At 38.1% G+C, this 25,330-nt stretch overlaps 2 protein-coding genes, 1 long non-coding RNA gene and 1 pseudogene across 3 annotated transcripts; all 4 read left to right on the top strand.

Moving 5' to 3' along the window:
* Positions 1–1,622: 1,622 nt before the first annotated feature.
* On the top strand, positions 1,623–6,249 carry LOC112192531 (probable arabinosyltransferase ARAD1). Its single transcript, XM_024332299.2, has 2 exons — positions 1,623–3,265; positions 5,357–6,249. Exons 1-2 carry the CDS (start codon positions 2,315–2,317, stop codon positions 5,909–5,911), a joined length of 1,506 nt encoding a protein of 501 aa, XP_024188067.1. The 5' UTR covers positions 1,623–2,314; the 3' UTR covers positions 5,912–6,249.
* Positions 6,250–7,094: 845 nt separating this feature from the next.
* On the top strand, positions 7,095–7,787 carry LOC112192532 (histone H3.3). The gene has a single exon (XM_024332300.2). The coding sequence runs from the start codon at positions 7,148–7,150 to the stop codon at positions 7,556–7,558; it is 411 nt and encodes a 136-aa protein (XP_024188068.1). The 5' UTR covers positions 7,095–7,147; the 3' UTR covers positions 7,559–7,787.
* Positions 7,788–9,141: 1,354 nt separating this feature from the next.
* LOC121052151 lies at positions 9,142–9,747 on the top strand. The gene is made up of 4 exons (XR_005808197.1): positions 9,142–9,270; positions 9,365–9,428; positions 9,502–9,585; positions 9,664–9,747. It is a non-coding gene; the product is annotated as an uncharacterized LOC121052151 (long non-coding RNA).
* Positions 9,748–20,809: 11,062 nt separating this feature from the next.
* LOC112194948 lies at positions 20,810–23,647 on the top strand (annotated as a pseudogene).
* The last annotated feature ends 1,683 nt before the right edge of the window (positions 23,648–25,330 follow it).

Raw genomic sequence — 25,330 nt, 5'->3', positions numbered from 1 at the left:
ACCAAATCCAAGCAAAAATGGTCGAAATTTCAACCCAAAGCCGAGAAACCCGACGGCTACTGTTCAGTTCGAAATCACCTTCGATTCTTCCTCCATTGGCCAAATTGAGCTGCAAGGTATACATCAACATGATCAGTGGTACAATTTAATGTTTTGGTCTGAAGGTCGGGTGACTTAAGGATCCGGGGTCAAGGGGAGTGACCTCAAGCAAGTATATCTGGAACCACGCCTTTAGCTGGATGAGTGATAACGATCAGTTAGAGTTCTAGTCTGTTGCCATTATATCTCATGGGGGATAGCTGAGAGGTACAATCGAATGTTTTGGTCAGTGGGAACCCCCCATGAGATATTCTGCTATGTTGCCTTTAGTTGCAAGGTATTCCTCTATAAAGTAAGCTCTGAGCAGCATTTACTTATTATTTTGTGATACAATTTAATTCCTAAATTTCTGTAATGTAATATATGACTTTGCAGAGTGAGTCTGTATTGACATTGTGGGTTTAGGGCATCAGTATGTACTTGGTTTAAAATGAAAAAGTTTTCCAGATATTGTATATTGATAGTTGAATCATCATGTCTGTATAATTGTGAGAATTATCTTGATTTTTAATTGTTTTAAAAATCAGGGCATGACATACATAAGCCCCCACCAGTCTCTTACTAGGTCTACTAGTGGGTGGCGTTGGAATCATACGGAAGAGACAAGCCAAGTGGTTACAGGGCTCGAGGTGACTAGAGGAGGAAGTTACCAGTTGCAACCATTTTGGTTATCCTATTTGATACGTCACTGTGGGCGGTTATGGAGGGTGGTGAAGCTCGGGCAATGGCTAGATGGGATCAGGCGGTCATTTTGAAATTAGTTCCATGTCTGGTGGTGGCGCAAGGGTTGGGAAAAAAAATCTTGTCACCAATTTTAGTGGTGGTTGACCCGCTAGTGCATATGCACTGTAGGTACACGGAATGGGCTTCAGTCATTGTTGGCGTGGTCAATTGGGTCTTCTTGGTTCGTGTGGCATTTCAATTATCTGGGTTTTTCTTTGCAGATCATCTGGTTGAGTTACACTTTATCAATATTTATGTAGGCTGCACTGGCTTTTGTGGAATCTGGGTTACTCTTACGAATCTATTAATGCTGGACCTAATTCAAATTTCTTGTTGGGCACCCTCACTACTTTTTCTTTTTCTTTTTCTTTTTCTTTTGAGGTGTTCTAGTTTGTATATGCTGCCTCGGGTCTTGTCCATTTCCTCCATGTGGTATAGTAGAAAAGACCTGTGGTAATTTCACCCATGAGTTTACAAGTTTTGTTGCTTAGAGTTATTTATTTATTATTTTTTTTATCAAAAGGAAATATTTATTAATCACAAAATATTACAACAAATATACAATGGTCTCATCAAACCCTATAAACTACAGGAAAAAGTGCCACACTCTAATACTAAAACTTAATTATTTAACTCATAACTTAGCCACTCCAGTACCATCCCCCACCGGTAAGTAGGTTTGGCTAGATACCATCCTCCACCAGTAAGATTTTTTGTCGAAAAGGACCCTCCACCAGTAGAAGTTGGATTTAGGGTTTGACAGAGAAAATGTTGCTAAATATTTATTTATTGGTGGGGTGGTGGGATTCCTGATAATTAGAGACTGGTAAGCAACAGTAGACGGAAAATTAAAAAATTATAGAGAAAGTCACTTACGGACGAGGTCCACGAGGACGAAAGAAAGAAGGAGCGGTAGAGATAGACCAGACCACCTATTCCCACGCTTCTTCTTCCTCCTGCTTCCTTCTTTGCTTCTTCTTCTTCTTCAGAGGAGAGAGAGTCTCTCTCTAATTCTCACAATCTCTGTTGCCTTGTACAGCCTCTGTTTTTCCTCTACGGTACGAGTTCACGCCATTCTAATTTTCAAAACCCACATTGGCTCTTCTGTTTGCTTCTTTGCTTGGGTTGCATTTTGGGTTCTCTCTCTTGCTGGATTTGATCGGATTTCATCTGGGTTTTGTTATCTTGGTGCATTTTGGATTATCAATCGTTGTCGCATCTTGCTGAGCTGATTCTCCATATTTCTAGTCAATGCAGAATGCATGAGCATAATGAGATCTGTTTTTATGGGTTAGCTCACATAATTCTCCATTTTCACATCATTCTCTATTACTGTGGTGGGCATTGATTGATTAATGGACTCTTTTCTGATTCTCCTGGCTTAATGCGTTGGATTGATGATTCATGTAGTTTGCCTTGGTTTTCAAATTTCTGGGCGTTAAACATCATCATGATTCACAGACCAAGTTACTGATCCTTTGGGATTTTTGCAATGGCCGAAAGGAATGCATCATCCCTTTTGATTGTTACTCGGAAATCTTTGTTCTGTTTATTTACATTTACATCACTACTCTTCATACTATCTTGGGTCTTCCTGTTGCGTTCAAGCACTCGCCCCCAATTCATAGACAATACATTGTTGCCTAATTCTAAGCTTCTTGCTGTGATTGACCATGCGATTTCTGCAGCTGAGAGTCAAAATGATGTTGAACCCTCAGTTGGGAATCGATCCATCCTTGTGGATAAGGAAGAAGAAGAAAAATCATCATCTTCCTCCCGACCTAATCATGGTGTAAAATGTGACACCAATGAAAAAGAAGTTCTCAAGGTATTCATGTATGATTTACCCCCTGAGTTTCATTTTGGACTCTTAGATTGGAAACCCGAAGGAGCTACTGTTTGGCCAGATCTTCAAAGTAAAGTGCCGAGTTATCCTGGTGGCTTGAATTTGCAACACAGTATAGAATATTGGTTAACACTGGACCTCCTTGCTTCAGAACTTCCCAATCCCCCAAATGCACGTTTTGCAATCAGAGTGCGCAATGTCAGTCAAGCTGATATTATATTTGTACCATTCTTTTCTTCCTTGAGCTATAACCGGTTCTCCAAGATAGACCTACACCAAAAGAAGAGCAATAACAAGGCCCTTCAAGATATATTGGTTAAGTATGTGACAGCTCAAAAGGAATGGAAGGCCTCAGGGGGAAGAGACCACTTAATCGTGGCTCACCATCCAAATAGCCTTCTGGATGCGAGGATGAAGCTGTGGCCTGCAACTTTCATACTTTCAGACTTTGGGAGGTATCCTCCAAACGTAGCCAATGTGGAGAAAGACGTCATTGCACCTTACAATCATGTAATCAAAACCTTTGTAAATGATTTGTCTACTTTTGAGAGCCGTCCTACTTTGCTCTACTTCCAAGGAGCAATATACCGAAAAGATGTAAGTGCTCTTTCTCCTTCATTTACATTCTTTGGTGTTTATAATCTTGCTGGCTTTAGTTTCTGCTGATCTCTAAAGAAAATTTAAAATGTCAATTATGTGGCTTCTCCTTGTTGTTCTTGATTGGCTATGCCGCGCTTCATAATTGTGTTAATTACTAGTATGAAGTACATGAGCTCATAAGTATAGCTTTACGCTTTCATCATTATAATAGAAAATTAGAAATTGTCTCTAGTTTTAAATATTCAAGTAATGATTTAATAAATGTTGCGTTAATGCTGGCGATCGGATACTTGAGCAGATTGTCCAATAAAATTTCCTGTTCTGACATTACATTAAACGAAATATAACTAGAACTTTTAATTACTAGTATGAAGTACATGAGCTCATAAGTATACGTATACGCTTTTATCATTATAATAGAAAATTAGAAATTGTCTCTAGTTTTAAATATTCAAGTGACGATTTAATAAATATTGCATTACTTCTATGCATAGATGTATTTTGAGTAAAGTGAAAACTGTTGGGTGCCAGGTATGGTATAGTTAGAGGAGATGATTCAAGATATAGTACCACATGCTAACTTATTCATATAGTATGCTATTACCAAGGTACAATATGTGGCTTGCAAAATGTTTAATATCTTTTTTTTTTTACGATAGATCCTTATTTTATAGCTTTCTTCGAGTTCAGTCAGCAATAGAATATATTTATGACTACTTTTTGTGGGAGAACATTTTTAATATCTTTAGCTATACAGTATTTTCCTTAGTTTGCATCATTTTATTGGTTTACAAGTCCCTTGTCCCCTTAGTTGACGTCTTTTTTGCCAATTTGATTTCACAAATTGAATTTGTAAAGTATTTTTTAACTTTCATATTATGAATATCCGGCCTCTTCAAGGTTATTTCATCTGTATATGACACCGGCAAATTCTTCCTGGTTCTGAGTATGATTTTATAGGCCTCATAATTCTGTAGGAAGCATCATGATGCAATTATTCACTTATGCATTAATATTTGGAATATGACCTGTAATCAGTGTCCACTGTTGGCCAGAAAAAAAAAAATAATAATAATAAGAAGTGATCAGTATTATGGATCATGTCTTTTACTTATCGCTTGACAGTTAGATATCAACAGTAAGAGACAAGCTCTCTGGGTCACTTCTTATTCTTTTTTTTCCCTGTGTCCAATAATTTTGTCTAATTCTTTCTTTCATAGTCTCTTTTTTGGTATTGGGTTGTTCCCCTCTATAAATATATATGTCTAATAACTATGAGGTAGATTTTTCCGTGGGACAAAGCTAGCAGCATTGTTCTTTATTATCTAATAAAGAAGTATTTTCTAATAATCACAGTTTATCTTATCTAAAGGTGTATAGCGCTAGGCCCAGTTTTGTTGGTTGTGTTTCAGATAACTGATATTTCTTCTTTTTCATCACACAAACATCCAACAGAAAGTTAATACACATACATTGTACCGAAGATTACTCCCATGTTAACGCCTATTCACTTTAGATGAGAGATCTATGTGGATTAATGACATCTGATATTAGAAGATAGAAGCAATGGCATCTCCAATTTTAATTATTACCGCATAGTTATGACAGATTCATACGCATCATACCATCTTTATGTCACCTCAGTTGATTAATTCTTTTCCTCTTTTAAATTCATGCTGTTGAAAGACCAGCCTTTGAATGAGTTTGGGTGTGTGAGCTGTGAGCACTCATGTAGATTTGGGCTCGTGAGTCGGTACTATCTGTGATAGATATGCAAGTTACACGCGCATGCAAACACAGACACATATACAAATGTGTGTGTGTGTGTTTGGATATTGATTTAGAGGGTAAAGTTAGTACCAAGAAGATAATTTCCCAATTTGTCCATGTTTTTTCCTGGCAGGTTTATATTGTTAGCAGTTGCAAAAGAACAAATTAAGTCAATTCATATAATTCATTATGCTCACAAGTGTTTCAATTTATTGCCTCTGCTTACTGCTTTGTCCTTCATTTTTCTAATTCTGTTGTAGGCTGTGTTCATATCTTACTAATGGTTCTGTTCTGCACTTTCTGGCTCTATATGTCCAGGGTGGTTTTGCTCGGCAAGAGTTATTCTATCTTCTTAAAGATGAAAAGGATGTACATTTTGCATTTGGGACTGTTCAGAAAAATGGAATAAGAAATGCTACGAAGGGAATGCATTCCTCCAAATTCTGTCTTAACATAGCCGGCGACACCCCATCATCGAATCGCCTTTTTGATGCTATTGCTAGCCACTGTGTGCCTGTTATCATCAGTGATGATATTGAACTCCCATATGAAGATGTGCTTGACTACTCTGAGTTCTGCATATTTGTTCGTACAAGTGATGCTGTTAAAAAGAACTATCTTATTAAACTCATAAGAAGCATTGGTAGGGATGAGTGGACGCGAATGTGGAAGAGGTTACAGGAGGTTCAAAATTTCTACGAGTTTCAGTACCCATCAAAAGACGGTGATGCAGTTCAGATGATATGGAAAGCAGTCGCTCGAAAGGTTCCTGGAATAAGATTGAAGTTACACAAGTCTAGACGGTACTCTCGTGCACCTATCCAGAATGAGAAGGGGTTAACAAGGATACCATCACCAAAAAACTTTTGGTAGATATAACCAACATTCTTTGTGGCTCTGCAGCTTTTTTGACTCTTAACCAACACCGAAAACTAAAATGATCAATTAACTTCCACTTGTTACAATACAACGAAATCTAAATGGCTAAATTTAGTTTTACCCCTTTTGAGATACACTTGGTCCTTCTACTAGGAACATGAATTAGCTGGTAGCCATATTTTGTTTTCTATAGAAAATTGAAAGTTGAATCTTTGTTGAATTGTAGTTGATTCCCTTTTACATGTATATTTTCTTGTACGTCTGATTTCAGATAAAAGCATGATGTCAGACAAAAGCATAAGTCATGTCTACATGAGTTATGATTACAAGTACTTTGTTTGAGGGTTTAAACTACAGCTTTATTTTCTAATTTTTTATTTTTTGGCAAAAAATAAGTTTATTTTGAAACCACCAAAAAACAGCCTCACAAACTCCAATGATCAGTGAAATTTCTACCAACCTGATCGATCCAAGAAAACAAAAATGACTTCTGCAACCTTCTTTTCAGCTTTCTTCATTGAGTTGTGAATATGAAACCTACAAGTTGTGGTGTTATGTGAATGATCTAAGATGAGCTGATTGCAGTTACATGATGCCGGAAATAAGAGACTTCCGTCCAGGGTTGATTGGGTGGAGGACTAAGCAACAAAGACTTTAGATACAGTTCACTTGATTTCCAGTCTTCTGAGTTTTAACTGATCTATATAGTGCATGAAAGTGATGATTTTGTTGCACATAAAGTTTAGAAGTTGGGGACTTTTTCTAACTCGGTGGTATGACCGATGTTTATTTCTCTCCACAGTGGTTAGATTACTTGTGATGTACTAGAGATTGGTGATCAGATTGATATTGGATATTTTAGTCGTTGACATGGTTTTCATGAGATTGTGCACCGATCGTGTGGGATTAAGGAAATCCACTAAAATCCGCCAAATTCATCAATAATTAATTAAGGCTGGATGTAATTTGGGCTAATAGGTTAATCTCCGTGAGAGATTGTAAAGGGATTATTTTAGGCCAATAGGAAGCGAGTATTCATGTTTTACGATCCGTAGCATTTAGGAAAGCTGACATCTAGACCGTTGATTGGGTCACAAAGAAACACAACAGTGGAGCATCGTGGCCGTCCAATGAGGCACGGGCTCACTATATAATGAGACCGCGAGGCCTTTTCATTCTCACAACAAACAAAACTCAATTCTCAAATTATCTCGATCTAGAGTTTCGTCGATGGCCCGTACGAAGCAGACTGCTCGGAAGTCGACCGGCGGCAAGGCTCCTCGGAAACAACTGGCGACGAAGGCTGCCCGGAAGTCGGCCCCGACGACCGGAGGAGTGAAGAAGCCGCACAGGTACCGGCCTGGAACGGTGGCCCTACGTGAAATCCGAAAGTACCAGAAGAGCACGGAGCTGCTGATAAGGAAGCTTCCGTTCCAGAGGCTTGTTCGGGAAATAGCGCAGGACTTCAAGACGGACCTGCGTTTCCAGAGCCACGCCGTGTTAGCGCTGCAGGAGGCGGCGGAGGCCTACCTTGTTGGGCTCTTTGAGGATACCAATCTCTGCGCCATTCATGCCAAGCGTGTTACAATTATGCCCAAGGATATCCAGCTTGCTAGGAGAATCAGGGGTGAGAGGGCTTAAGCCATTCATCTCTGTAAAAAGGGGATTTAGGGTTAATTGGTGGAATCATGATTAGGGGATTTAGGGTTTAATTTTCTCTGGTTTTTAATAAATCGTCAGATTTGATGACTTATTACTGCAATTATTTTTTGTTCAACCTCTATTTTCTTGCCTTGTTCATTTTGTTTAATTACTTAAAAATAGAATTATTATTTGTAGTGGTAATAAAGAATTTTAAAAATTGTACGAAGTATGTTAATTTCCATAGAAGTTTATTGGAAAATACTGCAAGGCTAACAATTTACAAAATTCCACCTATTTTGTTTAGACTTTTATTTTACAAGCATAGCTGCCCTACATTATACGTTGAATGATGTAATTAGTAGCTTAGTCATCAGTTTCTGTTGAATTGTATGGTATGTCAAGTGGTATTCGTGTTTCAAGTCATTGTATGCCTGAATTCGTAACTCCTATCACTTTACGCCATAATTGCGTGTTAGATTCATTATGGACTTGTCACACATTAATATAAAGTAAATTAATAATTAATTTAATGTCAAAATTATTTTAACATGGACACAAACTATAAACCAATACTTGTAGCTTAATGAAAAAGTGTATCAATTCATTAAGCATAGTAATCTAATTTTTAGTATGCAAGAAAGACTACAATGAAGTGTTAATCAAGGATCTAATTAGGAGACCTAATCCTACATGATTGTGAGCTCCTGAAAATTTTAGTTAATTTCCGAAGGTAACTTCTTGCCAATATGATTTTTTTTGGGCAAGGTGATTTAAGTGAAAGAATTGATTTCAGAAATTATTTTGGTGTCGAGATCACAATTTGGGCTCTATAATTTTTGTTTGAGCTAATGTTCTTCCATTTGGGCCTAGAGGATTACCAGAACCTATGGAGATAGAGATTGTCGAAGTAAATTTGAGAAGGAGACGAGTTGGGTTGTAACAAAGTTCTGAATATTGAGTCAGTTTTGGACTCTAGACGAAGTTGAGAAATTACTAAAGTAGTCGTTGACGAAAAACGAGTAAAGTAACGAACCCCAAAACCCAGAAGTAACCAGCCAGGAGGGTTTCGTAATTCGTCGCAAGGGTAAAATGGACATTTCGTGCACATGAGTATAAATAGGAAATTGGAAACCCTAAAAAGCTAAACTCTCTCCTTTCTCCCTTGCAGCCGCGTCCTCTCTCTCTCTCCCTGACCTCTCCTTCTCGTCTGCTCTCTCTGCAACCACCGGAGACTCCAGCTCCGGCCACCATCTCACCACACCGCTACCCCAATCGATCTAGCATCCAAATCTGACCCAAGCCCAAGCCTCACCATTGACATGCATAGACTCCAGCCTCCACTTGCGATCCTCCGAACCACGACGCCACTGTCGTTACCTCCTTTCGAATCCCGGCTACTGTCTTGCCACACCACCATCACCGCTCAACTCAGTGGACTACGGAGATCAAAACCCAAAAGCAACTTCCCTAACCAACGCCGGAAGACCACCGTAAGCGCCATCGCCGGAGACGAGGATATGCGGTTCTTTGTTCTTCAATTTCCGGTCTGAATCGAGCTATAACACTCACATGGATACAATCCTCGCTTCACGACCTCCCAAGCCCCCCAAATTCTGGACCTCCGACTCCGACCAGAGCTACCGCTGGTGCGTGGACCACCGTAGCTCCGTCGCTCACAGTCGCCGGAAACGTTAGGTCTTCTCGATTAGGTAATTTCCTGATTTCTCTTAGCTGGAGCTTCTGGTTTGAGTAGAGTGAGCCCTACTAACTTGTTGTTTAATTTGGAGTATGTGGTTTGTGAAGTTCTGCGTTTTTGGAGTTTTGGAGAAGAGGAACTATTGGGTCAGTTCATTGAGAATGGATGGAGGTAAGGACCATGAACTCTGTCTTGCATATGAATTTGGTTAAGGTTGGATTATTAAACTCGTCCCGCTTGCTAGGAATTCGAGTGATTGTTGGTCAAGGAGCAGTCGAGCCAGAGCAGCAAAGATTGGATTCGCCTTTGTTTGAAAAGGGAAGAAATGGTAAGGATTAGGCTCAGTTTCTGTTTTGGATACAAAAGTTGGTGTTGGGTTGATTGTTGGGTTTATACTGTCTGCTAGGGATTCGAAAGATTGGTGAGGATGGAGCACGACTATGTTGGATCGAGTTACAGTTTGGGAAAGAAGAATGGTAAGGGCCCGATTATTCTGAATTGTGAAATTGATGTTGATGGTTTTCTGTTTCTGATTGTTGTAAATGGATTTGTTGGAGTTGTTTTAGAAAGTGAAGTTGTTAAAATCAACAGAAAGTAGTTTGTTGCCTCATGAATGGAAAAGAGTAAAAATGGTGATATGGTGGTTTAAATGTTTGGTATGGCATCTATGGTGATGTTGTGATTTCTAATGATGCTTGTGATCTGTTTGTGTTTAATTAAGGAGATGAAATTGTTTTAATTGTGGATTTGTCGTAAATACAAGGTACACAAAGAATGGTTAAATTGGTGACCTTTATGCAGTTAAGGCTTAGTTTGGGATTGCTGTGTTGTGAGAGGAAGCACTTCCTAACTTGCTGTGAGAGGAATCACTTCCGAACTTGCTGTGAGAGGAAGCAGCTGAGGTGTTTGGTAAATTGTTTTTAAAAGTGCTGTGAGAACGAAAAGCAATTTGCAGGTGTTTGGTAAGTAAAAAAGCAAAAGTGCTTTGGCTGGGTATAATTACCAAAATGGGCATACATGCTTTGATATGCTACTAAAATACATAATTTTGTTTTTTGATTATGTAACTATACTAAATAAAAAATTTCTCATGTATTATTCTTGTACCATTGGTTGGACCGAATAAAAGATTTACTTTAAACTCTTCAATATGCATATTATGTTTGACTATTACACAAAATAAGTCAAGAATATTTGGATTAATTTCCCGACCATAGTTCAACGGGAACCATTACACAAAATAAATTAAAGTCACTTGAAATTTGCAACTAAATGCTAATTAAGTAGATGCATTCATTAGACTTTGTGCAATTATATTTCTTAACACCTCCATTTCTTGTCTTCCCAAACCATCTCCTTCATGTTTATTATCCTCCTTGAACTATGTCTACATTGGAAAAGGAGCTTGCTAGGTAAATTGCCTCCCTGATTGCCAAGGCCTTAGCTGCCATTGGAGAAGGGGCTAACAATTTCACTGCTCTTCCAGCAATTAGGCAAGCAAGGAAGCAATCAGAAGTTTCTCCTCCTTACTATGAGTGTTGACCTAAGGAAGACTACTTGATAGGCTGGATTTGGAAATTCATTCAGAGGGTTTGACCTTTTAATTACACAGAACAGGTAAATTGTGAAGAACATACAACAACAAAACATATATGTGTTCTATTTTCATTCATGTTCAACGCACAACGATTACATGGGAGGAGACGCAATAGTTTCTTTACAATTTGATTCAATGAGAAACAGTGCAGCAAGTTAACATTAAGACCTTATACATATATATACTACTTGAGATTAGTCATGCTCAAGCTAAAATCCCAAAGTTTGGAAGCCAAATCTGCATCTTTGGCCTGATTGCTTGGTTTGACAATGTTACAGTCTGCAAAATATTCGCTGCTTACTGCCTTAACTTGTGGATGGAGTGCCACAAAGCATGAGGTTGCTACACCCTGCACAATCATGTTCAATATGGAGATTATTATGCACTTGTTTCTTAGAAAAACTGAACTCGCACAAAGAGACATAAGAGTCTCTACAACATACACTACACCAAAAAGGGACTTTTACGGCCCACAGAGTGCGCCGTAAATGTAATTTTACGGCACACAAAAATGTGCCGTAAAAGATCCCGTGTCTTTTATAGCGCACATTTGTGTGCCATAACTGAAGCAAAATGAGCACCGTAAAAAACATCGTAGCACGCCGTAAATACTAACGGATGCACGCCGTAAAAGTGCAAAGAATTTACAGCGCGCATTGGATGCACGCCGTAAATGCTATTCTGAAAAAAAAAAAATATATATATATATATATATATGTTCACAAATCTACAATTTATACATTGATTCAGAAGCAAAATCAATATTTTATAGAAATAGAATTGTACTCATTGTACACCTTATGAGAACAAGGGGCCAAACTTACAGATTTAGAGTTACCAAACTACAACAAAGGGAATTAATCTAGCTTAGTCTTCTTCTTCAAACCGAACTTCCTTTACTTTTCTTTCTTCTGATTTCCAATACCAGGTCCTTTGGCTTCTGTAATCTCTACTGAGCCTTTGTTCTTGTCACCCAGCTAGCTGATAACATTGAGCTTTCCTCTAACCTTTCAACTCAAAATCGGCGGCATCTGTCCACATACAAGAAAATATTAGCCAGAAAACACAACTCTTCTATAGTTGTATCTTTCTTTACACCACGGAAATGCTTTGCAGCAGAGCACAACTATAATCTGTGGTAAAGCAGATGAGGAAATATATCAACACTTGTTAAATGCAAGTACAAGGACTAAATTTATAAAACTAAACTTATAAAGCTTGACATAGAGCCAAGGAATATTAGCTAGCTATTAATTTAACGGGACCTTGCAGACTAAGCTAAAGCAATGACCAATAATTTAGAGCTTGCCAATATGTTCAATTGATGGCTTGAAACTAGTGAAACTATCAAAGAGGAGTTAAAATACGCCAACTATACAATAGTACAATTGAATACAATACTTGCATGAGAGTTACCTGTTGATGTTGAGGAAGACATTGTATGGTATTTATTACTGGTAACTTGAATGTCTTTGACAAAGCAACAGCCATGTGATCAATTCTCACCTGCATCCAGTGGCAAAACTTGTAAGCAAAAATATAATATGAACAATGATAAGACTTCTGCCGCTTTTGAGTCTCTTAGTACTAATAATACCCTGGAGTTAGAGTGAAGCACATCTAGGTCTGAAATTTGCAAACTAATCATAAAACTTTATTAGTCCATAGACAATGGGCATCAAAACCTTATTAGTCATTTCACTTGCTATTTTCTGTGCATAAAACTAACTCGATGGAACTACGAACTATCCATTGAGAAACCTACTTTACCAAGTCCATGGTCAGATTTTCCAAAGCTACAAAAGCAAATGCCCTTCCACAGTTTAACCAATTGGTGCCACAATTCATTGTATTAAAAACAAAACAGAAGACCTTCAAGTCCAATTATATATTGACTGCAGTAAAGTAAAAGATGGATGGACCAGTGATTTTCCTAGAAATGCAAAGACATCAAATTAAGCATGTGGATGGTTAAACACCCTAGAACTGATGTATAAAGTAGACTTTGATATTAAATCAGCTTATCGATCTATAACATTTAGATATGATATAAGAAGACTGATTGTAGTAAATCAAAAGTGGGGCAAAACTGATTTGTCGATATAAGAGCTAAATTAACCAGAACTAAATTAAAGAAATCACAACATGTCACTGAACAAATTGAAAGTTTGAAACTATTACCCACAAAACTAAAATTGTTCATCTGTCAATCGCACAATCATATTGTTTCATATCTAAATGGTATAGAATTGGAAGGAGATCGTGATTTACCTCAACTGATGGAAACCCGATGAATGAATGTAATCTAGTTTGGGTTTGCTCTGCTCTTGATCTCAGAAGCGAAGAAGATAAGAACCCGGCCAGCCAAGAGATTCAAGGTTGGATCAATTAAAGTCGATCGTTTGTAATATAGGGTGAAAATGATCGAGAACGATCGAGTATGAGACTGACTGGCGATTTCATCCCCAGATCTGAGAGAACCCTAAAAAAAGACCCCAGTTTGGTGTACCCATTAGGCCATTACCGACAATAGCAGAGAAGAAGAGAAGGATTACCAATATGTGCTGAGCGAATTTGATGTGCAGGACGGGGGGGGGGGGGGGGGGGGAGTAAAATTTCATTAAATGAATCCTGTTCACTCCGTGTTTCCATGAAGCAGTTTTCCAAAGCTGGTAGTAGGCTGCTTCTCAATTTCAGCTTTGAGGAGAATCAATTTGGACCAAAAGCCGCTTCTACACACTTTACCAAACACCATAGCATTAGCCCAAAAGCAGAAGCAGGTTCAAAAGCATCTCCAAAATCAATCCCAAACTGGGCAAGTGAAAGTAGGACATTCAATTTCGATAAATGAAATAAATTACAAGTGAAGTACTTTAAAAGCTACCATATCCCAAAAATTGTAATCCATCGGGAATGGTAGTTGTGTTTTGTTTTCTTAAAGTAGAAATGCTAAACAAATGAAGGTGAATGAGTCAAGTATGGTCACCATATCCCAAATGATTTAAATGCTATATCATTTGGATTATTTGGGAATGGTGGTTGCTATTTAATTGCTTAAGGTTTAAAAGATAAAATAAAATGAGGTCAAACCGGTTGACCGAAATTTTAACATGGAAACAAGTGTGATCACCATATCCCGAATGAGCTTATTACGTTAAGTAAATTGTTTGGGAATGGTTACCATTAAATATCGATTCAGAATAAATTGGTGACTCATAAAGAAATTGAGCAAATGAGTTGTGAATTAGTTACTTATTGGTTTAATTTTATTATAAAGGACTCGAGCGTGTGCCCATGAAATTGGAAGAAGTATCGAAAGGCAGAAACGAAGCTAAGCTTGGGCGAGCACTCCAATTCCAGATAGGGTGTGCTGTCCCTTCCTTGTTAGAGACTTTTCTATATGTGGAATGCTCTAGTATGATATTATGTTACCTGCAAGTACGTTTTTGGTTATTCATCAGTAGATGCCTCGTGATATCTGTGTTTCTATAACTGATATTTACTGATTGCGAAAATCGAGGCTAGACTTATGTGTTGAGATACTGTATCCATTGTAAGTTTGTACTTGTGACCTGAAAGTGAATGGGACCTAGACGCGTAGATTCCTAGGTATCCCACGGTGTCGATAACCGTGAACCTCCGGAGGGGACCGTGCTCCTATGTTTGTCGAGGAAGAGTGAGTACAGACAGTGAACCAGTCATAGGAGACTCAGGGCCAGGAAATGGACACTTTTGTTACTTGTAGTTACAAGGACTACAGGGTAGTTGGCCGGTTCTCGAAGGATGACGAACCGGGTCGGTCACCGATTTGTTTGAGTTTAGCCGGCAGGTAAGTATCTCGGAGCTCCAAATTGTGTGAAACATACTACATATACTTTATAAAAGAAATAAATGTTTGTGGTTGCCTCTTTATAAAGTATTTTCAATAAACGTGCACAATATTATGTAGTAAATATTTTCGATTATTATTATCTTTCAAACCTAGCATGGTTGGGTCGGCCCCTACTGGGCATGCGAGGACGAAAGCTCACCCCTACAACAGTGTGCAGGTTTCGAGTATGTGGTCGGGGAGCATACAGAGGAGGCACATGGCTTGACTTGGCGCATTTCTCTTTGACTTTATCAAGAAATGGTTTTGGTCCTTTACCGGATTTTAAAGTAACTTGTTTATTTACTTTCTCACTAATTTATTTGTTTATTTATTTCCTACTCGTAAAATTTTGGGAGACCCGCAACCCTGGGGCGCGTTTCTCATACTTGTACTTACTTGGTGATTTGTTATTTTCCAAATTGGGCTCCTCTTGTAAGCCCAAATCTTTTAGCCCATCTCAAATTCCGCTTTTGAAAATATGTTGTTCGGTTGCTAGAATGTTTTGTGACTTTTGTCTAAGAAAGTGTTTTGTAAACCAACAACCTGAACCTAAAAGGCCTTGCGATTTTGGGTTGATGAGTTATCGGGATGTCGTTAGTGACATGTCGGTTTCTCATTAGTGACAGGACCCGCCCCGGATTTCACCCTGAAATCCGAAAAGGCCCTGCGGGGCCCACCTTAGAAGAAATTCTACCAAAAAATTTGACAGAACTTCCCCTAAAAATGGACAACCCAAAACCTGTAAACAAACAATTACACTTCTAAATCATCCATCCTTATAAAAACATGATTTTCATGAGGCTCGTTTGATGACTAGAAAGGACTGCTGTCTAGTCATCTCATGCCATCTAGGAGGGACTGCCACCCAGATGACGTATCGGAAGGGACTGCCAACCGGAATAGGAGGCGGTGGATAGATGGGACTGCCAACTAGCCACATGTAGTAGACGGGACTGCCGACTAACCACAGGTAGTAGACGGGACTGCCGACCAACTACCTCATGTCATCTGGAAGGAACTGCCAACCAGGTGACGCATCGGATGGGACTGCCAACCGAGCTGTAGTCTGGAAGGGACTGCCAACCAGACCATTACCTAGAAGGGACTGCCAACTAGGTAAGATACGCATGCGCCAAAACTGGCCTCCTTAATAAACTGAATAGCCTCCTCAAGAAACTGAAAATAACCTCTTTCAATTACTTGCTTTCGGAAAGAAACTCGGTATTACTTCAATAAATCAATAATAATTCACCGAAAGCATAACTCAGGATTAACTCACTAAATCAAACCTCAATATCTCAATAAATCCTCGAAAGCATAAAATCAAATACTCTGTAAATCAATAAATGCTTTCGGAAGAAAACTCAATCTAACTTCAAAGCTGATAAGTACGGAGCTCAAAGCTCAATAAATCTCGATAAATCAATCATGCTCAAATATTCGATGAAACATTCGTACTCGTGAATCCTCATAAAAACCGATATTCGAAATCCAAAATTCTCATAATATTTTCTGAATCAGTCACTTCCCGAAAATCATTCCTCAATTCAATAACTCATGAATGACTATCTCAAAAATCTACTAAAAGCCCTCGGGAAGGAAATTTCAATACTAATCTCGTAATCTATAAATAAATCTCGATAAACTAAATCTCAAATATTCAAAACATAATTAAATCTCAATTGGAAGAAAATAATAATAATACTGCATGCGGAATTAATTTAAAAACAAATGTCCACTCACAGTACTATTTAGGCGACCATGCATACGAGTTCCTTCGTCGAGCAATAGCTCGGTACATCGCCCTGTACACAATTATATTCCGTGAATAACTATTCAACAATTAAATACGATTCTCAAAACCAAATCCTCATAATTACATCTCCACTTCTCCTCGGATGCAACCCAAATTATACCACTAATACCATTTCGTTAATTTAAAGGTTCCAAGGCAGAACCGAGAGATATCCGACGGCCGGATTCTCGTAATTCGATAATCGAAACCCTAAACTTCAAAAATTCATAATTAATTCCAAGCTTCTCCAAAATTCACCAAATTTCATATATAAGCTCTACAATATTTATAGGATTTAATGGGCTAAAAACTGGAATTAAAACACAGCCCAACACGCCTCCACGCGCCACCCACAGTGGCGGCGCGTGGGACCCACGCGCAGGCGGCAACCACCTCCGATGGCCACCATATTTTGACAGCAGCACCTACACAACACACTGATCAATTTTCTCAACTACAACACATCCCAATTTTACCTTTAAACAGTCGAATTCAACCGGTGAAGAAAACCCAGAAAATCAAGAACCCTAGATTTTCAATTCTGCCTCTACACTTCAAATCTTGATTCGAGGCTAGGGGCGAAATGATCTCCGTGGAAAACCAAACCTTCGACGGCAAAATGGTGACCAGAGGTGGCCGGAATCGTCGGAAATCGGCAAAAATGGCCAACTGCCACCGTAGCTTCTTCCGCTCCAAATCGAGCTTCTCCGGCCAAATCACCGTAATATACCTCCACAGACGTGATAAGGGGAAGAAACCGAGCTTGGGGGTGGCCGGATTACTTTCTGGGTCGGCCGGAGGAGGAAGAAATCGGAGGGGGAAGAGATCGGGCCGAAAGGGAGGAAGAGTCGGGGAGAGAGAAGAGAAAGTTACCGGGGGCTAGGTAGATTTTCCAAAAATGGAAATCTACCAACAGTAATTTCCATATATATATACAACTTACCATGAACAGTAAATTCTACATTTTTGGCCATAACTCTCACATACTAAGTCCAATTTTTACGCACCACATATGCACGCGCTCGGTTTAACGTCCTCTACAACTTTCATGAAGGAAATTTTCTCAAATTTTGACCCAAACAAAAAGTCAACTTTTAGGGCCCCCTAAAAGCATTGAAACGACAGTAAAAGTGACAGTAAAAGTTGTTTACCGTCCAAATGACTAGTAACCCGGTGAATTCGGGTTCGGGACGTCACAATTAGCTCGGGGTCGTGGCGCTGTGGGACCCCTACCTCGGGTCACCACAATGAACTGCTTTGATGGAAGGCTTCTTAAGGTTTTAAGTCACCTATATAAATAGATGAATTGGTCCTTGTTGTTACCACGAGATTTTTCATAAGTTTTGTCCATTGAGAAGTAAGGCTGGTAAGTAATAGAAGGGTATATTCAAGTGATCGTGATTTGCAGTGCTGTAGAGATGGAATCTATGTCAGTAATAGCTGAAGGTAATCCTTGATATTTTGTTTGAATGTTGTTGAGCTTATGTGCATATGATTGTGAGCATGAATTTGGTTTTACAATTAGTATCAGAGCATAGGCTCATAAATATGATTTTAGTTTTGCTTGACATGAAAATCGATTAAGGTTTTACCAAAAAAAAAATAAAAAAACTTTCTTTTGCTTTACGGGTTGAGCCTGTTAACAATTCTAGGCCCAGTCATAGCAAGCGAATGATCCAGGCCCAAACCCGACAAAACCTCAAGAACAAGTGACCGTTGTATTACAACGGTTAATTTTGATCAAGAAGAAGGTTTGAGATTGGACTCGGAAACGCGCGAGATGCTTCATCTCGAGAAGGGATTCAAAACCCCAATTCTTGTGAATCAAGAAGCCAATAGAGTTAATTGCTACATCTGGATATCGAGTTCATGCTTCCGCTGAAAAATTTTAGCAGGAAATTGGGGAAAAAGCAAAACCAATTTTTTCTGTGAAACTCATTTCGATTCATAGCATGATTATTAAGTTTTTGATTGTGCTCAAGAACCCTAGTTGCATTCCCTGCATGCGTTAGACTAGAGTCAATGGTGACCGAATGAAACTTACAATTTCTTGATTGTTCTGTGGTTTCTTGGAATCGAATGAATTTGTCTGTGCTTGAATATGCATGATGAATTGATTGTTTATATGATATTGTGTTTGTGATCGTGTGACAATGTATAAAGAATTAATGTCTCCCAAAAGTTTTACGCATTGTTGAAATTGACAGATACAAGAGCTTATTTTCTTACAAAGATAATTTGATCTTGTTAGAATATAAAGTTAAAAGCTCATGAGTTTTGTGATTTTCTGTTGGCATAAGTGGATATGGTGCATAAAGCATGCTTTATTGGTGTTGGCAGAAAGCATATGGTGTAACAAAACTAAGATTGTGTCTAGTGTCTTAAAACTATGCCCTTTTGTTTATCTTCCAAAGAAGTGGTCGAGTATGGTTTTAGAATGCAAGACAGCAATATGCATGTTTAATGGAAATATAGTTGGATACTTAGAAATTTTTTTTTTCTGTCTAAAGATGTGGATAAATTTCTTTGGATAACTTATTTTTGTTAAACATGGTATATTGATAAAGAACTCCAAAATATTATGCTTCTGCTCAAAAGTGATGCTTAATATTATTTTATATTATGGACTGACATGAATGCAAGTATGGATTGATTAAGTTTTCTATATGATTTTGTTTTTTGGACTGTTCTTGTTTTGGTTGCTTAAGTTCTTAAAGACACAGAAAACTTAAAAGCAATTTTCTTTTCAAATTGAGAACTCACTCGTTTTTTATTTTCTCCTTAGGTAACTCCTACATGACACTACTACAAAAATTGAATCAGACGACACATTACAGTTTTCTGCCGTCTGATTGATTTTTTTTTTTTGGATGTCGTTTTTGTAAAACCTGTCGTCTGATATGAAATTATGAATCAAATTCATACAACGTTTCAGGACAGAACTGTTGTATGACCCTAAAAAAATTGAGCGGCAACTTTCCCACCATGTCAGTGGTGCCAAATCCCATCTCAAAGTCCAAAATTTTGCCCAACAGGTGCTAATCATACAACGAGAAACAATAAAACTGTGGTATGATTTATACGATTGACAGAAAGGAGGGAGATTTTCCACCATGATGTTTCCTCCAGCTCCCTAAAGAGGGAAGCCAAATTAATAGGAGACTAATCCCAAATTTAGATGGCTGCATTCATACCACATTCTTAGACAAATCTGTTGAGTGAGTCCTTGTCTAAATTGATAGGGTCTCATCACAAACCCGGTTGAAACCATACACTTAAGCAAAAAAAAGAACTAAAGTAACTAGACTAACATAAATACCGAAACCTTCTCTCTCTCTCTCTCTCGACAGACCCGATCGAAACAGGCCAAAGCCCTTTCTCGACTCGCTTCACTCTCAACAGACGACCCAAAACCAAAACCCTAGCTAGCTCACTCTCTCGCCAAAATGTCACTCTCCCAAACCAATCTCATCTCTCCGAGTATGATGGTAGACTGCGAACAGGATTGAGGCGTTGAACTGAGATCGATTTTATTCAGCTCAGTGAAGCTGTTGGAGAAATCTGGTAAGACTCAGAACCCTGAGCGAAAACTCAGAACTCGGAGCTGACTAAGCCAGCCGAGCGTGTTGGTGAAGCGAATACACATATGCAAGACCGAATTGTTCGCGCGCCTCCATTTTTTTCCCACATTGGATGTGATTTCAGGTATTAAAACTTTCTTTCTGTTGATTCTCTCCGATTCTGTAAATGAGTTTTGATTATTACGTCCTGTTTTCTGTTGGGTTCTCTCAAGTTCTGATCTTTTTCTTGTAATTATCATGGGGTCAACTGCGCCTAGTGTTTTATTATGAGGACCCAAATTTATGGATGGGTTTCTGGGTTTGTTTATTCATGTTCTTTGTTTGGTTGTTGGGGATTAGGAAAGGGTATTCTTCATTCTGTTGTTTGTGTGTTGTGGTGGGGTTTGATAAGTGATGGAGAAGGTAAAGCCAACCCAAGTCACATGTAGTTCATCTTTAGGTCTCGTTTTGATCTCCTGTTTGAAATTCTAACTAAGATACTTTATTGTTGTTCTATTTGTAGATTTTCTCAGATGTAGCAAGAGTTGGAGGCCCAGAAAGACCACTCCTTTTCTTGATTTTAGAGAGAGGGAGAGGGAGGCAGAGACACAACCCAGAAAGATTCTTCATTTCTTATAAATTGGGTAGTCTAAAGCTTTGGCCTTTAGGCTTTTGCGTAGTCTAAAGCTCTGGTCTTTAGGCTTTTTTTTTTTTTCTGGGGGGGGTGGGTTATTAATTGGTTTTGGCTTTCTGGGTTTTTTTTGGGGTTATGAAGAAAAAAATGGGTAGGGGGAAGATCGAGATCAAGAAGATTGAGAACACCAACAGCAGACAAGTCACATTCTCAAAGAGGCGTGCTGGATTACTCAAGAAAGCTCAGATGCTGAGGTTGTTGTCATCGTCTTCTCTAACACTGGCAAGCTTTTTGAGTTTTCCAGTGCTGGGTAAATTTTTCTACTTTTTTTTTAATTTTGGGCCAAGTTTTCTGAATTTTTTGAGGTTCATGCATGTGTTTCTGATCATGTTTACTCTATTTATTATAATTTTCCTTTTGTCTTTGGTTGAAATTATCTGGGGCTTTGATTTAAATTTTCAATGTCTGCATCACATCTATAATTTGTTTATATTTTATTGTTTTTATTCTATTATATGGACTAGTGGGTGCTTCTGTTTCCCTTGTTTTCTTTTGGATTCGTGTGAATGTCAATCCCTACATTGTTGCTCAATAGTTGTTGAGTTTGGGGGTTTTCCTCTGTGGGTAGTGATGATTAATGAGCAATTTGAAGCTATGTATTCTGCAAAACAATGTGTTATTTGTGACAAGTTGGATGCGAGTCTAGAATTGAAATCTGGTCACCTTGTTGTTGTTAAATCAATGGCTACCTCTTTTCTATCTTAATTGAGTCTGAAGTGGACCTTGGTAAGCTAATGTTGATGCGTATCTGTAAAAGGTTTTGTTTACTCTGGAAGGTTAAGTTTCAGTTCCCATTACTGGTAATCTGGTCACTCTAGCGTTGAAACCTATAGCAGAAAAATAATCTACTCTACTAGACTTTAAAGGATATTTTTGTTTCGTGAGAACTCCCTTGTTTGGTTGTTCCTCGTTTGTGCCTTTGGGGAAGTTGGACATGGGTTGATTTTGAGGATTCTTACATGACTTTAAGTCTTCGCTTTATGCTGATGCAATGCCGGTCTAGCTGGTTCTTGTATTTTATATCCAGACTGTGAATTTTGTTGTTGAGCTCTCTAATGACCTATTAACCAAGTCTCGAATCTCTGCTAACCTATTCGCCTTGCGTAAATAAGTCTACAATCTCTGTTTGACTGTCTTGACTTGTGTGTAGCCACCTGTTATAGAAGCTCAATTAGCACTTGAGTGAGAGTTCATATGTCCTTAGTCCTCACTGATATTACAATATTTGAATATCCCTACTCTCTTAAGCTATTAGTCTTTCTCTGAAGATGCTGTCTCCTCTTTAGGTAAAGGTGCTTTCTCCAGTCCCCAGTCTTTATGGGACATTTCATTGGCAACCATACTTTCTTTTCTCCAAGGATTAGTGAAACAAAGTAATGTCTTTAGTTAATTAGTTGGTTCCATTGGTATCTTTCTACCATATATTTTCGGTTAAAGCATCTCTTGTATGATTGCATTAAGCTTGAGACGAAGCATTAATTCAGTTGCCGATCTAATACTGATTTCATATATAATAACTTAGAAATGATGCTGCAATGCAAGTGCTATAGCCACATGAAATTAATTGTACCCTGTTTTATACAAATTATAGTTGCTGATGTTTATCTGTACCAATTTTTTTACAGTATGAAGTGAACTATTGCAAGATACAGCAAGTGTTATGAGTCTTCAGAGACCGCTCTGGTAGAATCAAGGGCAGAGGTATTCTTCCATATAATGTAACTTGATAATTTATCTTGTACCTCACAAACTTTAAACATAATTTTGTTAATCAGTTGCCATATGTTTGCTGTTCTTGTTGTTAATTGTTCTTCTCCTGGTTGCATATTGGTGTTAATTGTATGGGAAATGAGAATCCAGTATAGATGTTAAGGCAAAAGGTCATATGTTCCAATTGTTCTGTTTTCCCAGGGGTTTGATTCCCTTGTAATTGAGGTAAATGAAGTACCTATGTGTTTCCAGAAATTATTTGGACCTTCCTGGATAGTGTTGGGACTGCAAATAATTAACATAAGTTCTGGAGTCTTAGTCTTAACAAAAACATTTTACTTTTAGCCATCAAAGGTAACTACTTAATATACTATATATGGAAGGTTTTAAGAATTGTTCTGCTGCTAGAAATGACTTTATTTAGGCATTATAAGAAGTAGCTACACTCATTGCATCAGATTTAATACACGAACACTGAAAGAAAATAGCTTGTACTTTTTTCTTTTTTTTTTGAATTGGCTAGTGAAAATTTTTGTAACCTAGAAGGCTGAACTGCTGAAGTCAATACCCTGTTTTCCAGTGGTTGGACAATGTAGTTATGTACCATATTCAAAAAAGACTATTAACATGCATACCATTTAATTTATAACATTTTGTTTTGCATGATTGTTGTAGACCGGACTTGAGTTTGCACAGTCTATAGGTATTTTAATGTATCCTTGAGGCTTTTATCTGTTTGCATACTCTATGCTCTATATATGTGCTATGTGCTTCTTCTCTAATAATCATACTTTCTAGATTCAACATGCTATTGAAAATTCTAACTTTATCTGACTCTTCAGGAGGATGACCCTAAGGACGTGGATGTTCTAAAAGATGAACTTGAGAAGCTACAACAGAATCAATTGTACGTATTAGTTAGTTTTTATATCTAACCTTTTAGACTTTTGGAATATGTGGCATCTCTTGCATGAAGTAAGATATATATTTGATTGTGTAGGCGTCTATTGGGCAATGACTTGTCTAGTTTGAGCTTGAAAGAATTGCAGAAACTAGAAAATCAATTAACTGAAGGATTATTTTCAGTGAAGGAGAAAAAGGTTCTTCAAATTTTATTTCCTTTCTCATTTTGTGATGAGATATATGAGGGATATCATCCATGATACAAACTTGTCATTTGTAGATAAGGTAACTGAAACTTCTTAATTTGGATGTTTGCTGTTAGTTTTTCAAAATAGTTTTGTTTTAGTTTATCAAATGACATTTCTTTCATTGTTATTTTCAAACTATTACAGTGGGCTAGGAGAGCCAACCATGTTTATGGTCAAGTGGAAATTGATGAAGTGCGTAATGAGCTCGCAAGTTATGTGTTGAAGAAATAGGCTAGAAATGTGTTTTTGTGCTCCAAAGTGACAATTTAAAGTACATTTCTTCACTTATTTTGCTGGTGGAGTAGTATAGATGTGCTCCATATTTTAGTGTTGGAGTAGTATAGTGCTCCTTTTTGGCAATATTGTCTAATACGTTTCAGTACAATTATGTGGATTACAACAATATTAGATATATATTGGTAATTACTGTTCATTTGGTGATTTTTGATTTCATTTTCTGCTGTACGTACACAATGTTCACAACAGCCATACAATAAAAACTGTTGTGTGAGAGTAATACAGATCACAGATGCAATCAATGTTTTAGTTGTGTGAATAACAGTCACACAACAATTTTAACAAAAAAAATAACTTCTGAATCACCATCACACAATGGGTTCTTAAGTTGCCCGTTGTCTGAGTGACGTTCACACGACAGTTAATGATGTCGACAAGTTATCGACAGTCTGTCGACATGCTGTCGACATGGATGCCAAGTTCTTTAGACGACAGTTCTCTAAATCATGTTTCATCAGACGGTAGCGAGATATACGACAGTCAGCTCCGCATCAGACGACGGCTAAAAACTGTCGTCTGATTCAATTTTTGTAGTAGTGTGAATTTGAACAGTGTCAATTTGAACAGTGTCTTGATGCTAACTAGAACCAATTATAGAGCTTGGTTAGACTCAGTAGAGAACTATATGGGAATGCATGAGAATATAGACTATTGCTTTATTGAGGATAAGCCTGAAGAGTTGACTGATAAGAGCACTAAGAAAGAAATTGATCTTTACAACAAGTGTCATAGATTCAATAGGATGGCTAAGAATCTCATCCGTACCTCTATGTCCAACACTGTCAGGGGAAGCATAGAAGAGCCTATGCTAGCATCATATTTTTTGGAACTTATAACAACTAAGTTTAAAGAAAGTGAGAAAGCAGAAGCAACTAGGCTAACTAAGGAATTTCATGACCTTAAGTACACGGGTTCAGGGGGAGTTAGAGAGCATATCATGAAGCTAATCAACATCAATAGCAAGCTCAAAGAGATATTGATGGGGGTTAGGGATGAACAGGTAGTGCATTATGCATTGCATTCTCTGCCTAGCAGTTTTAGCCATCTTATGACAAAACCCGTCTCGAATTTCATCATGAAATCCAAGGTGGCCCTGCGGGACCCACTTTAAGAATAACTCTATCGAAAATTTGACGAAGTCACCCCTAAAGATGGACTACCCAAAACCTGCAAACCACACAAAAACACTTCTAGCAAACCAATCTTATATCCCTGGAGCCACCCTGCTCCCAATATCATATCACCTCTAATTTCCCAAATACAAGTCTCAACTCAACACCATTAATCCCATAGGTTATGAAAGCAATACTAATCCAAGGTAAACAAGGAAAACATAAATAAAATGAATATGCGGAAGCAGTACTGTTGACTATGCGTCAACACCATATACACCCGACC

This window comes from Rosa chinensis, chromosome 3, assembly GCF_002994745.2.
Source record: "Rosa chinensis cultivar Old Blush chromosome 3, RchiOBHm-V2, whole genome shotgun sequence".
NCBI lineage: Eukaryota > Viridiplantae > Streptophyta > Magnoliopsida > Rosales > Rosaceae > Rosa > Rosa chinensis.
This window is presented reverse-complemented; position numbering and strand designations above follow the sequence as displayed.

Bases quoted from the DNA above. Each gene is read 5' to 3' on its own strand.
- LOC112192531 (XM_024332299.2), top strand. From the start codon at position 2,315: ATGGCCGAAAGGAATGCATCATCCCTTTTGATTGTTACTCGGAAATCT. The intron at 3,266-5,356 runs GTAAGTGCTCTT...CTATATGTCCAG, and splicing joins GAGCAATATACCGAAAAGAT to GGTGGTTTTGCTCGGCAAGA.
- LOC112192532 (XM_024332300.2), top strand. From the start codon at position 7,148: ATGGCCCGTACGAAGCAGACTGCTCGGAAGTCGACCGGCGGCAAGGCT.